This window comes from Barbatula barbatula (genome assembly GCF_947034865.1).
Source record: "Barbatula barbatula genome assembly, chromosome: 22".
Lineage (NCBI taxonomy): Eukaryota > Metazoa > Chordata > Actinopteri > Cypriniformes > Nemacheilidae > Barbatula > Barbatula barbatula.
Window position 1 is genome coordinate 9,860,973 of NC_136785.1, and position 14,828 is coordinate 9,875,800.

A 14,828-nucleotide genomic window follows, 5' to 3' on the forward strand; every position below is an offset into this window, starting at 1 on the left:
TTTTACTGACCTTTGACCTGTAGATCTGTCAGTTTGTGTCTGTCTATACCCATTTAACTTCCTGTCTGTCTGTCTACATTTATGTCTCCCTTCCTCTGAGCCGCTTTCAGTCGACTTTGTCACCTTACCCAGTGCTCACATTCGGGTGATCTTTTTGGTTTATTGAGTAATAGTTTTTTTGCCCTTGGGTGAAGAATTTCCATTTTCTTTCAATTGTTTATTTTGGATGTAAGTATTCAGTTAAGAAAATGTGGTTTATTATTTTGTATTATTTGGCACTGCCAAAAAGGGCTGTTTGGTCACAAGGCAGTAACTCTCTCTCTCGCTCTCTCTCTTCTTCTTTCTCGCTCTCTCTTCTATACATTTTTCTTTCTCTCTCACCCTCATCTGTTTCTCAGGCATCTCTCTTGAGAAGGTCTTTGACTACAGCGAGTATTGGGAGGTGACCCGGGGCCTTTATGCTCCATTTGACTGCACAGCGACCATGAAGTCTGGGAATGCTGATGTCTATGAGAATGAGATCCCTGGTGGCCAGTACACAAACCTTCATTTCCAAGCTCACAGCATGGGGCTGGGGAACAAGTTTAAGGAGGTGAAGAAAGCATATGTAGAATCCAACAAGCTGCTCGGGGACCTCATCAAAGTGAGTGTGTTTAGAAATGATGTGCTTTGTTGTATTCAGTCAAGCCTTGATTAAAAGCCTGAGAAAGCCAACCTTTTAGTCCATTAGATCTATGCTTTTTCCACGCTTGCTCTGTCTCACACGCTTGAGGAACAAAAAATAACATTGATAACTTTCGGTAATACAAAATAATAATACGGAGTATAAATGTTGTGTACTAAACGTTCATTCTGCTGGAGTAAATGAACACTTGCAAAAGTGTCAAGTCCACTTTTCTACTTAAGAAATGAATTAACTTTCATTACTTATTGAAACCTATGTTTATAGGAAATAACATATTATTTTCTGGAACTCACAAAATGTAGGCGTTTTATTAACTACATATAAGCTGGTAACACTTATCAAATAAAACTTGAACTGTTTGGCTCTTGAACTACAAATTGGTAGTGGGGAGTGTTCAATATAGGGGTTTCATTTTGAAGCATTTTGTCATTTGATTTAGTAGTGAAATAGATTCATTATAGGAAATAAGTAGTTCAGTTGAATCTGGGTTCTGGCATGAATTAGCTTGAAAACCTTCCAACTCTTCAAATAATAAAAAGCATTTCTTAAGAGACAGCTTTATGGCTTTTAAAGAGAGAATCTGAGAATTTTATAAGATATAATTAACACCATAAAATCCACTGACATGTAGTATTTCAGATCAGTGGTCAGTTGTGGCCTGGTGGTTAGATCGTTGGGCTTGTGATCAGAAGGTTGCCTGTTCTAATCTCAGTGCCAGCAGGTCATGACTGAAGTGCCCTTGAGCAAGGTACTTACCCCTGATTGCTCTGCAGTAATGTGCCACTGTAAGAAAAACTACTTGTAAGTCGCTTTGGATAAAAGCGTCTGCCAAATGAATAAATGTAAATGTAAATGTAGATAATTTCTCAGTTATATTTATGGTTATAATTATATATTTATTTATACATGTTTAGGTGGGTATAATGAGAGAAATGTGTTTCATGAATCAAACAGTGTAGATCTAAATTGTTGTATTTATGAAATCAAAACAATACTAAAATCTTATATTTGTATAAGATTGTTTTTATAATGTTAATAGCTTTGATTTTTATTATTATTAATCTAATGTGCAGCTCAGATAGTGAGCAGAGTAGAAAGTTGAAGACTTAGTGAATTATCTAGCATTTGTTTTTCCCCTCTTTTGCTAATGTCCCGCTTTTATGGCATGCTATATATGTGATTTTAAGTGCTCTTAACAGTAAGCAACAAGATAAACTAAATATTATACACTTTTATTAAGAACTGTTATGATAATAATAGTAATAATAATAATAATAATCAGTTGAATTTGAAATGTTGGGAATCACAGCTGACAATACCACCCAAGACCCTCCCCATTCCCAATGCCATTCACAACCTGTGTTCTTATGACTTTTGCATCTATTGAACACCGAAGAAACTTTAAGAAATGTTTCTGTGGTTTTGTTCATACAGTGAAATTCAATGGGACCCAAAATTGTTCAGTCACCAACATTCTTCCAAATATCATCTTTTGTGTTCTGCAGAAGAAATTCATACAGGTTTGGAATGTTACATCCCGCCAATTCGAAATGTAATGTTTAAATTCATCCAGTGCTCTCTTTCACAAATATAAACGTGTAAGATGGTTCATATGCCATAATTGTGTCACGTGACTGTCATAGACAGCAGAGTTTGAATGGTTGGTATGCAGCGTTCTCCTCGGTTAAATAGAGCTTAATGATCACCCACTGCGCTCCGAAGGGTCTCGCCCTTATTCTCAAAATCCGCTCGCGCTAGCAAGATCATGAGCGCCGTGGCCCCGAGAGCTGCTCTCTGAATCATGGATTTAATTGCTCACCCTCTCGTTTCTCCTCTCTACTCCTCGTTCCTCTCATTCCATTACAACCGTCTCAGTCTCCAGATGAAATTGAAAAAAAATAACTTGGCAAAAATGAATGCGGGAGGAGGAGGATGAGAAATAATCCTGTCCCTGTCTCGCACGGCCCCGAGACAGATCAACTCGGGAGAGCTTTACACAAAGCTTATCTGTTGTGTTTCAGAGAGGCACTGTCTGATCTTCTCCAATCAAAGGCGTCTGTTAGCGTTTGGTCTCGGCCTGCTGCTTTTCATTTCCCTGGGCTTAATTAAATGATGGGAGATAGCTGCTTTTCTCTTCTCGTTCCTCCTCGGAGTCCCCTCCATGTTAATATTGTCAATATTGGGGCCCGAGCGGCACTCTGCTTAACAAGCGAAACATTACCGCTGGATTTCATTAGATCCTCTGTGTTCTTTTCTAAGATTCGCCTTTCTTTTGTGCTTATGATGAGGGTGATCCTTAATGTTATCTGCTCTCTAAGCCGTGTTGCTCTTCATCACCACGTTCCATCTCTTCTCTCATTTTAAATTGGGATTGGCCGGGCAGCCTGAGGGCGGATAAGCGTGGCCGAGAGCTAAGATGTATTGATGAAGGTCTAAGCAAGCGTGTCTTTTCATTCTCCCTTATCTCACGGCTTTCCTTCAGGTAACACCCTCCTCTAAGATTGTGGGCGATCTGGCGCAGTTCATGGTGCAGAACTCTCTGAGTCGGGCGGAGGTGGAGGAGAGAGCAGATGAACTGTCTTTCCCTCTCTCCGTGGTGGAGTTCCTGCAAGGGCACATCGGCATCCCCCACGGAGGCTTCCCTGAACCCTTCAGGTCAAAGGTAGGACCTCCCACTCTGTATAGAGCATTTGTATTGCAATGTAAAGAGATAAAACTAATCCAACAAAATTGACTATTCTTTTCTGTGTAGATGATAGTTTGAATATTTTTACAGCAAATTAGCAGTTTACTGTGGAGGACAGAGTCGACGCTTAAAGGAACAGTTCACACAAAAATTCAGTCATTATTTACTCACCCTGGCGTTGTTGCTGTATAAATGTTTTTGAAACTAAACAGTACTTGGCCACTATTGACTACCATTGTAGGAAAAATGTCTTTAAAAATTCCTTTTTTTTCTGTTGAACACAAAATGAGCATAATAAATAAATAATCATTGACCAACACTCTCATTAAAGAGATTTTATTGGTTTATCTCAGTTTTTCACTGTCTGCCTGTAGTCTCTTGAGTACACTAACGTTAAGTTGTTTGACATAGATGCATGCGGGGAAAAAATTCCATTGTCTTGAACGTCCCAATTACCCAGCAGCCATTCCTGTGCAAGATCAGTTGTTTCCTTGACAAATATGTGTTGCATCACATAGGAACAATGCCTGTTTTTTCCTGTGCATGCAAGAATGCAGCTCATTTAGAATGTCTCAGAATTTCAGGCCATCTGCTTTGCATAACAAACATATTCAAACAATCGTGGCACTGGCCTCATTTTTCATGTTTTCTTGTAGCATTAATATTGCGCATCATTATGCCAGTATTTTCTTCACCTTGGAAATTTCAGTCTTTATTAAAATCTTACATATTAAAGCAGTTTAAGCAGCTGAGGTTTACCGTGTAAATCTAAAAACAGACCACCAACAAATATTTAAATCCTGTCACAAAGATAATTCTTTGCTAGTCGTATTTGATTCTTGAATCGATCAATTTGACGATTTCCTCAGCCTTTAAATGAAGCGGTATGAAGAGATTAATCTTACTTCTGGTAATGATCCGTTATAAATTATTTAGGGGCTTTAGGGGATTGCAGATTCCCTACATCATCCACTTATGTGCACTTCAGCTTAACTATGATATTGCACTGATATTTCTGGAGATACGGTATGTTTAAACATATTTGGGTACCTCTTGTTTGTGTCAGGTTTTGAAGTCTCTGCCCAGAGTAGAGGGACGTCCTGGAGCCTCACTTCCCCCTATGGATTTCCAAGCTTTGGAGAAGCAGCTGCGAGAAGCCCATGGGGACGAAATCACCCCAGAAGATGTGATGTCAGCAGCCATGTACCCCAAAGTGTTTCAGGAGTTCAAAGAATTCACGAAAACATTCGGCCCTGTAGACTGTCTCGATACCAGAATTTTCCTAGACGGACCCAAGATTGCTGAAGAGTTTGAGGTGGGAATGGTGCTTTTCAATAAATAACACGCTTTTATTTAACAAACAGAAGTAGCATCACATTTTCCAGTCATTCATTATTGTAAATGTTCCTACATTCTAACTGTCAATTGTGGTTTTTTTTCGCTCTTTTTTTGTGTCTCAGGTGGAGCTGGAACGGGGCAAGACGCTACACATCAAGGCTCTGGCTCTGGGAGATCTTAATAAAGCCGGTCAGAGAGAGGTGTTCTTCGAGCTCAACGGTCAGCTCCGATCCGTCCTGGTCAAGGACACTGTAGCAATGAAGGTGCGTTTATAAATAATTTATCAAAAGTTGGGAATCTTGTTTGCATGCATGTTCCCCCAAATAGGATGACCACATGACCCCCAAAAATTGTGAGAGTGCGATTTAGCGAGCCATATCCCCCGTCCCTCATTACAGTCAGAACGTCATTTGTTCTGTTAATGAAGCTTGGCTTTAGTTTGATTAGTGCGGTCAACTTAATTTATTTCGTTTATCTAATTATATTAAAAAGCGATAAAAAAGTTACGTGTTCTATTATATTAAAAAGCGATAAAAAAGTTACGTGTTCTATTATTACGAGTCTGCTGTCAGACCAGATTCGGCCCAATGCATTTATCAGACCACGCTTGATTAGAGCAGACAGCACAGAATAAATAAGGAGCTGCAGACACAGGGCGCATTATTTTTTAATTGTTGGTTCATGTAGACTTAACGTTACACCGCTGCCTTTTAAGAGGCCATGTCACATTTATTAAAGTCTGACTTTTAACAATCCGTCTTGAGTCTAGCTGTCTTTAAATGTAAAAATACATGTGTTGAATGGCCCCTGAAGTACCCCGTACTAGCTACAGATATCCGACAGCTCGGATAATGCATAAAAAACATTTCCCTAGACTAAAGACCAGTGATGGCTTACAGTACATTTACATTTAAGATATACATTTTATTAGTGCTGTACTTCAAAGTCATCACAACAGCAACGTGAAAGACTGAAGCATGACAAGACACATGAAAACTGTGAAACAAAATCAAGGTTATGACATAAATATATATTTTGAACTTTTCCTAAATACCTTTACATATTACTGTTGTAATATGTACAGGTATTAAACACATACCTATTAATAGTAAATTGGGAAAATCTGAGAATTTTCTTTGAACTGGTCTCTTTATTTGTACGCGGCTGTAAGAATATAAATCTATACATGTCAAAATCAATATATTGGCACTTTTCTGTCAGTTGTGTCTTGGAATGGTCTTAATTTGGGTGGCTTTCTCAGTAAAAACAGATGCTTGATGAAATTGGGGTGGGCGATCTGACAATCTTAAATGGAGATCGATCTTGAAGGCGTCCTCAATCAACTTTTAGGACTCGCGGGGATCGTGATTTTTGTCTGTCGTCTAAAACAAGATGTGCGTTCAACAACATTCAGTGCTGGACAGACCCATTGGTGTATGGCATTAAAGCACCACGAGAGCAGAGAGCTTTGCATGCTTTCAGATCACTTTCGCAATACAGTTTTGCAAGTGATTTAGACAGGGTGGCTTGTTTGTGTGTGACGTTAGTCGATGGCACACAGCTAATTTACTTAAGTTTCAATCGCAAAATAGACTGAAACTGTTTCCCGGCTGCATTTAGTTCATATAGCCTATATCTAGAGCCCTGCGATTTCTGTGATGCCGACGACCCGTCAAAATAAAACACAGGTTAACCTAAACGCTCGAATGAAAAAATACTGTAGTGTTCTATTGTATTTGATATAGCAAATTGTGTTATAATTGTTGTAAATTGATCAACTGTGGTAATAAAGTATACTTTAATATTTACTATAGTAAGGTTCAAAGACACTATATTATCTAGGAATTTTACTGCAGTTTACTGTAGAGCTAGTAAATACTATGGAATAGGCTACTAGAGTATTTTTATGTCCTTTGTTGTTAACAAGTCTATTTATGTGATGATCTGTGGATTTGTGTTTTTTTAAAGATGATAACAGACGTTTTATACTTGTGCTACCTGTACAACTGTTTGGCCTGTGCTACTAAACTTCAAACGTCTGTAGCACCAGTGCTATGTGCAAAAACGTAATGTACAACCCTGTATTTCAGTTCAGATCATGGATCGATTTTCTTTATGAAGATCGTGATATGCTTTTTTGGAAAGATCGCCCAGCCCTAGATGAAATCTATATATTTATTTGTGATGAATGTAATTAACCAGAGTGACATGTAATTCATTTGATTTGAAAAGTCAGTCCTACGGTTACTGTAAACATTTAATATAAACTGTACATCAAAGCCACAATATGTAAGTTTGGACCGCTAGATTGAACACTTTCGAAACAATAACAAAAGGCGAAGGTAAATGACGTTATATAGGAGAGTGGAATTATGGGACATATTATTTTCACTGTCCAGAGGGCATATAGAGATCCCCCATCATGTTCACGGATGAGGTAATGAATGAATGAATTAAATTTTATGTCATAGTAATGAATTCGCTTGCAAGAAACGTGGAATGTAATGCAACGTAAACCCGCAGATTATATTTTACCTGGAAACTGAGGGTATTGTGGCGCTGATATGTGGCCAATACAAGGGAGGTGAGGGATTTGAACATTTGGGATAATGTAAGTACACAGCTGCATGAAATATATCACACTGTGCAAGTGATTTGTGGATATTTCATAAAGTAATTCTTCCATATTGTGGCTTTAATAAAAACTGTCATTGCTGTGGTTTGAGAAATCAATATCAGCGCAACGTGTTTCTTTAAATAACAACATCACCTGTACGGTAACAACCAACCTTGCTTAAAATCTAACATTTCCAGTTTTATCTAACCTCTACCAGCCATATAATAAACATTAGCAGAAATCTAAAGCTGAGTTCAGGTTTTGCTGTGTGCTACCGTTCTTATACTATTCCACACTCTTTGTTTCTCCAGGAGATGCATTTCCATCCCAAAGCCCTGAAAGACGTTCGTGGACAGATCGGCGCTCCCATGCCTGGTAAGGTAGTGGAGGTCAAAGTGAAGCAAGGCCAGCGGGTTGAGAAAGGCCAGCCACTTTGCGTCCTGAGCGCCATGAAAATGGAGATGGTGGTTAACTCGCCGCTATCTGGCACCGTGGCTAAGGTGTACGTGACCGCTGATAGCACACTTGAAGGAGATGATCTGATTCTGGAGATCACTGAATAGATTTCAAGGCCGGCGGCAGGGAACATGACACATCACCACTGCCTTTCCCCGCCTTGGCTAAACACACACACACACACACAGATCGACACAGTTTTGTACATACGGTGGCAGACTTATTTCCTTGAACACATCAGGCATTAAAAAGGTGGAAGGGTCAGGTTATTTAAAAAATAATCTGTCACAAACGCAACACATTGCGATTTAAAAATTACTTTTGTGCTAGAATCTATTGTCACATGCACTTGTCATTCGCACTCCTCTGTCGCTTTGAGTGTACGTGAGGAGGATGTTAACTAGTGTTATGCTGTTTTCGATTGACAGCTGTTAGTGTTTGTCCGTCTTTAATTAGAATAATTGAAAGTAGTGATAATTAAAAGATTTACACTTAAAATGAAGCAATAAAGTAATGACAGAATTAGTCTTAAGTAGATATATACTGCCCTGTTTGTGTATATCTTGCACTGTACGTTTCGTCATTTCGCAATCGTTTACATAATGCACTACAAAGCGGTTTCCGAGAGCTAAAAAAATCTCAGTTCATCCAAAATGAAGTCCCACCCCTGACTAAAGCACAAATGGCTTTACTGCACAGCTGCAAACAAATATTAGTAAAATACAGAATAGCTTCCTTGTCATGAACAAACATTTTGGTCGATAATTCAAGAGGCATAATTTCTTTGAAAAATGGCCTTGAACACAATCTGTGAATACGACAGATCTTTTCAGAAATAGATCAGACGTCTTAGACTTGAGTGCGTTTTATGCAACTGTGGAGAACAGTGAGATCCGTCGAGGACGATCGATAGCTTTATAGTCAAGTAGCACTTATAGACTCCAAGGTGACTGCAGGGCACAGTCGGTTGAAACGCGGCCGTCATTTCCCAGGACTCATCTCGCGCCGTTTCAATCCCTCCCTTAATGTGAATTTATTTCACCGTCTTGTTACATTCCCCAAGCAACAGATGCCTCATGACCACCGTAGTAGCACAAATAGCTGTATTCTCCGGCTTTGTCTAATTTCCCCTGTCGAACACAATTGATATCATTTGTAACCGATAATGAGAGGTTTGATTTAACGGCGCAAGTAATTGAAAGCGCATTCTTGACTGTCGCCACAGAAGAGGTCCACTGGGTGGCATCTAAAATGGCCATAACAGTCTCGACCTTACGTTGACCACTTCACCGAAGACTAATAGCATACTGCACAGCGGTATGGTTTTATGTACGTGAGTGCACACTCAAAAATGCGGCGCTCGCCCCTTTAAGCTGGATAATGATGTTTTGAAAGCGAGAAAGAGTTGTCGATTTCTCACGATTATGGATATTAGAGCCGTGAACATCTGTGACTGGATGTAGTAAACCATTCTCATCATCAGTTATTTGCGTGATTTTCGTAATATTTGACAGCAAATACATCTCTGTTTACTGGAGTAGCAAGCAGAACACCGAGGACTTGTATCACGAAACAAAAGGAGGGGGAGGCATTCTGTTGTCTTTTCGACTTTATTTGGTTCTAGTATGTGTTATGGGGGGCACAAGCGGGGGTGCTCTGGAGAAGCCCTTGATGTTATCAGCAATGGAAGCATAATAAAGCCTGTTGGTTTGTCCTGGTAACCCTCTCTGCTGGTCCATAAGAGGTTTTGAGCTGAATAGTGGATGAAGCCTGGCTTTGTAAATACGGGCAATACAACAATGCAGTATTTATCAAAGTTGTTAAATGGGTCATCCAGTCTTATTATAGCATGGTACATGGCTGATGCGTACTGTAGGCTCATATCTTTTTTTTCATTAGACACAATGATAATTGAAACTAACAGGGTCAAATGTTTCTGTGTTGATAGATTATATAACTATCTTTGAACTTGAATGTTCTTTAAGGAACTGGAACTAATCTGCTTGACATTTTGGATGTGATGCCTTTTAATATAGCATTTATTATCAGTCTATCGAATGTCTTTATTTCTGTGAATTCATCTCTTTCCATCTGTTTTGTTGAGAATTATAACATATGCAAGTACTAATTCACCATACTCTCATGTTCTTTTATGATAGAAAAAAATTATATATCAATGAATAAAAAGAAAATCTTGGACTGTCACTTGTCTGTGTCATTTGTGATGTTTTGCATTAGAGGCCTTATGGATAATCAATAATTAATCTGGTTGAGATTGTTTAATTGTATTCTCTTGATAAATCGATAAAAGATTTGGAGTCAGGATAGATGAGAATACAAAAGTACACCATTAAAAATAGCCAACATCAAAACCAGGAGTCAACATTTGCTCCGAGAGCAGAGTGGCCTACGTCAGATTCAAATAGAACTGATCAATAACCGTGATTGTGCTTTCACATGCCGATGACATCACATGCCTCGTGTAAGCGCAAGCTTATTGATCGTCTGCCTGCAAATAATGTGCATATAAAGCTGAACGATATCGGCTTTCTACTGTAATATGTAAAAGAATTAAGCAAGTGATTGTGGTTATAGAAACAACAACTCTTTCAACGGTTCATTTCAAGGCTTTTTGGCTATTCCATGCAAATGTCAACCTTAAGTCAAGGTTTTCACCATTATGATAGTTCAGATGTCAATATTTGAATATTTAAAATCTTCATTTTTAAAGCATAGTTTTTCAGGTAAGTCAATTGTTATATATTTTGTAACCATTAAAATAATTGAAAAATGATGTTCCATAAAGAATTATCTCGTCTCCGTTTCTAGTTTTATTGGTTCTGGTTGATGCATTTTAATTCACAGAAATGCTACAAAGTATGTTATCTAACAAAAACGCTTTTTTGTCACATCCAAAACGCATTCATTTTGTTCTCTTTGAAATAGTAAACCTGTGCATGGGCCGATATTTTCTATCATGAGTGGTTTAGTATAAAATAAAAAGATGCTTACATATACTGTTAATACATACATTCTCTGAGAATTCCACGCATGTCAAGTTTTGACTGAAAACCTAACATTTCTGAAATTGTCATTTTATATGAAAAACCAAGAAGTTAACGTAGTTTCTTACATTTTAGACACATCATCAATCATTTTCTCAAGTTCCACTTATGAAAAAGCATGAGCAAATTAAATTCATGCAGGATCAATTGTTTTCATTTTTCTGTCTGGAACATTGCATACTTTGATACACCATTGTCAGTGTTTCCTGGAAATTGAACACAAGTTTTTGTGTTATTCACAATATTGTACCATTTGAGCTATAGGAACACTAGCCTTTATAATATTCATCATGTCATAATTAAATGCATTATCTTATTGCAGTCACATGATTAGTGAAAGTCAGTATGCAACAACACTAGTGAATGATAGGTCCATATTGGTGTGTGCTTGTGGCAAAACTGAGTATATGATTGTGGGATATTGTAGGAGTGACGGATGAAGCTCCCCTGTGCACTCATTCTGCTCCGGCAGGAAGTGTGGTGCGAGTTTATTCACATCGCTGATGGATTGATAGCTGCTTCTGACTGTCTTTGGGTGAAGCTCTGCAGGGATTTTTGTCTTGGTCAGTGTCGCATTTGATGCTTATCTCATAAACATGGTGAAGGTGGGGGTGTTTCATTGGAACAATGACTCAGAAATGTCAAATGAAATTTGCTAATATTAGAATGACGTTTCAACGGTGTTTAATTAAAACATACAAGTGACCCAACTGTAAAAGTAGCTTTATATCTGAATGTGCCGTACGTCCTTGATAAAATGGATTATCATCATTATTAGGGCTGCTTGATTATGACAAAAATCATAATCAAGATTATTTTGGCCAATACTGAGATCCCGATTATTGAACACGATTACTCATGAACCTTTAAAACAACAGAAAATTAGAAATACTGCTCGATTATGTTGTTTTTGTAATTGATGAAGACCAAAATTGACGATTACGATTAACTTTCGATTAATTGCACAGCTTTAATCATTATTAGATTAACTTTCTATTCAAGATCCGAGAATTTAGCTTCAGTCATCTGCCAGTTACTCACGCTGGCGTTCTTATCGGCTGATGTTTCAATCAATGTTTCTCGCCCGCTTTCCTGTCAATCCCACAATCCTGTTTTCATTGCTTTAATCTCATATTTTTACCGCCTCGTCCCTTAACACTCTTTTGACCTCCCTGTTCCTCCAAATGCTACCTGTTTCTCATCTCTTTTCTTGTGTCTTTTATCACGATAACCCCCGAAGGCCGCCATATTATTCTTCGCTCCTCTCGGCTGTAAGAGAGCTCCTTTTAAGAGGGTTCTCTAGCATTCAAGGTAACCCTTGTCTGCACTCTGCTGTAGGTACAGTGATAGATTAGGGATGAATATTCAAAGATTTGCCCTGGCACTGTGTGATACCTCACTGTCACTGATCTATATATTCATGAGTGGCCTTTTCTTTCATCACTCCTCATCATTAAAGGCACAGTATGTCATTTTCGCCGCTAGAGGTCGCATATCGCTGCTTGCCTTCTGAAACCTTGTATCTCCATATTTCTTGATTTTTCTTTTTTGCCATAAATCATTATTATAAGTCACCTTTGATGTTTGTCACTGGGTTTTGCAAATATCTGTAAGCAATAAAAAGTGCTTTTTGCTTTGTACTTTGACAACACAGTAGGCCTGTGCAATCAATTACACTGGAAAATATTACAAATTTCTCTGGCTTGACAGCATTTGTGAACAACGTAAGTGAACAAAATATACAACACTGTGCTAGTATGTTGTGGATATTATAATTAAAAAATCTTACATATTGTTCCTTTAAAAATTCAACTGGCTAATATGGAGGTCGCCTTTGACCTTCACTGACATCTAGTGGATGCACCATCATACAATAGCAAAAGGTTCGATTGAAAGCGATATTTCAGAGGCAAAAAATGTCTCCAAGTTTTACCCACCCTCAAGGCATCATATAGCTCCCGAACAGAGAACAGGGTATCCTATTAGACCAAAACGAAGAATTCCGCGTTTGTCACCAGAACAAATCTGCATCATTTGCCAGCAAAACAAGCCTCAGGTTCATGCGCAGGCGAGGGATAACGGAAGCTAGACATCAACGTTAATTCCGCTCTTAATATGGATATTTCTCTTGAACAAACGCATCGATTCGCTTCAGAAGACCTTTGTTAAGTACACTGAGCCGTGTCGAGCCATTCTTTGATCGATGGGTGCACATATTGGAGCTTAATAAATTGCCCCCATTCTACCGCTTGGAAGAAAAAATGATACATGGTATTATTGCTCCGACTGCATTGGTCTTCAAGAAGAAGGTCATATTCTGTCAGGATGCCTTGAGGGTGAATAAAACATTTAGTTTTGCCTCTGAAATATCACTTTAAGCATTCACGATTCTTTAGTGCAAATCTTTTAATAGCCGCTATAGACCTTGGTACTGAGCTGAGTGGTTGCTATTGAGATATATGGTAATGCTAATAGACACATAAACGTACCTATTATTTCTTTAGTAGTTCTTAATTTATACTTGCTGTGTGAATCTTAAAATGACACAATTTCCAACCCCTATTAGTCCTGAGAGTAATACTATCATCAAAAAAGAAACAACTCAAAACTTCTTTTCAGGACGTGCCCGAGTTCTTCTAATCCAACACGAGCCGCTAGCCTGGCATAAATCCCCAACTTGAAGATCTACGGCTCGCAGCTACTAAGACGTTTCTAGTTGTCTGTCTGTCCTTCACGCTGTCTCCTTATCTGAGTCACTGGTTTGTGCGTGTCAGAGCTGAGGGGACGTGATTATGGAAGAGTGCAAGTGTGTTGAACAGAGATTTAGTTTGCATCCTCTCATCCTCGGGGTGCTGCTGGCAGCAGTGTCCACTCATCCGTCCCAATGCTGGTAGGCAGTCAGCTCTTATACAGCTGAGAGTTGAACAAGCTGTTTGAGGCCGGGGCTGAACTGTAGCCTCATTTATACTGACAGCAACAAAAATACTAAAATTATTTATTTTCAGAGAGTTGGGGATTTCTAGAGTCATGCATTGCAATATTTAGTCTCAACAGAGAATTCAGACCCATTACCACAAAGCGATTTGTGTTATGATAAATGCAGTATCAATAATGAAATGAACCACATTATAAATACCTTTGTGTTTTCTCTTACTCTTGTTAGCAAGCATTATGTGGTTAGGCCTGATAGGGATAAATTACTCTGCCCTCTGAATGTAAATGTAACTCTGAACAATTTGTAAAAACAAATATGTGTGAAGCTGTGATGGTGATAAATAATTATTCTGCTTTCTGCATTTGTTACTAAATGTGTTCATTGCTGTTTTGTGTGTAATTTAATCAGGCTCAATCAACCAATGCGTTCTTCAGTGGTCTTGTGTCCTCGTGTTCTCGCTCTACGTCATCAATAACCATCAAAGTCCGGTTCCAGTTCACGAGAACAGAGAATGCATGAAAGTGCCTGGATGTGTTTTTGGTTTCAAGGATGCATTGAATGCAGACTTGCGCTTACCAAACCGACTCGTCCCATAAATCATTGCGGGACATCCATCCGAGTTTGTTCTTCCGTTCTCGCAAGACTGCTCTCCGCGAGAACACAACTCCGTTCTTTGCGTCCTTGGATGCTTTCGGGTGAAGGAACCCAGTGGGTTTTACGAAACCCTAACCACCTAAACTACCTATGATTCTTAAATTTGCCAAACAACACGGTTGCGTGATGACATCAGACTCGAAACACCAAGGATTTAGATCAGTGCGGAGCTAACTTCCGGGGTTGGCCTTAAAAAATTGTCATCTCTGCATCACTCAATACGAAAATGTAAATCTTACTATGAAGAATTTATTCAAAAATACAACGATGTGTGAAGCTGTGTCAGAAACGCTCTGTGTTGGATGTATTCATTAACAATCAGCCCATTTATGATATGATGCATTATTAACTGCTGTACGTTGTATACAAACACTTCCCCCAAAACAAAACAA

At 38.7% G+C, this 14,828-nt stretch overlaps 1 protein-coding gene across 1 annotated transcript in view; it reads left to right on the plus strand.

Moving 5' to 3' along the window:
* pcxa (pyruvate carboxylase a) overlaps positions 1-9,987 on the plus strand; it is a 93,082-nt gene extending 83,095 nt beyond the window's left edge. The window contains exons 17-21 of the mRNA XM_079487100.1: positions 399-643; positions 3,168-3,347; positions 4,438-4,686; positions 4,832-4,972; positions 7,638-9,987. Coding sequence (XP_079343226.1) covers positions 399-643; positions 3,168-3,347; positions 4,438-4,686; positions 4,832-4,972; positions 7,638-7,889 — 1,067 coding nt within the window. The 3' untranslated portion in view covers positions 7,890-9,987. The remainder of the gene's footprint in view (positions 1-398; positions 644-3,167; positions 3,348-4,437; positions 4,687-4,831; positions 4,973-7,637) is intronic.
* Positions 9,988-14,828: the final 4,841 nt, after the last annotated feature.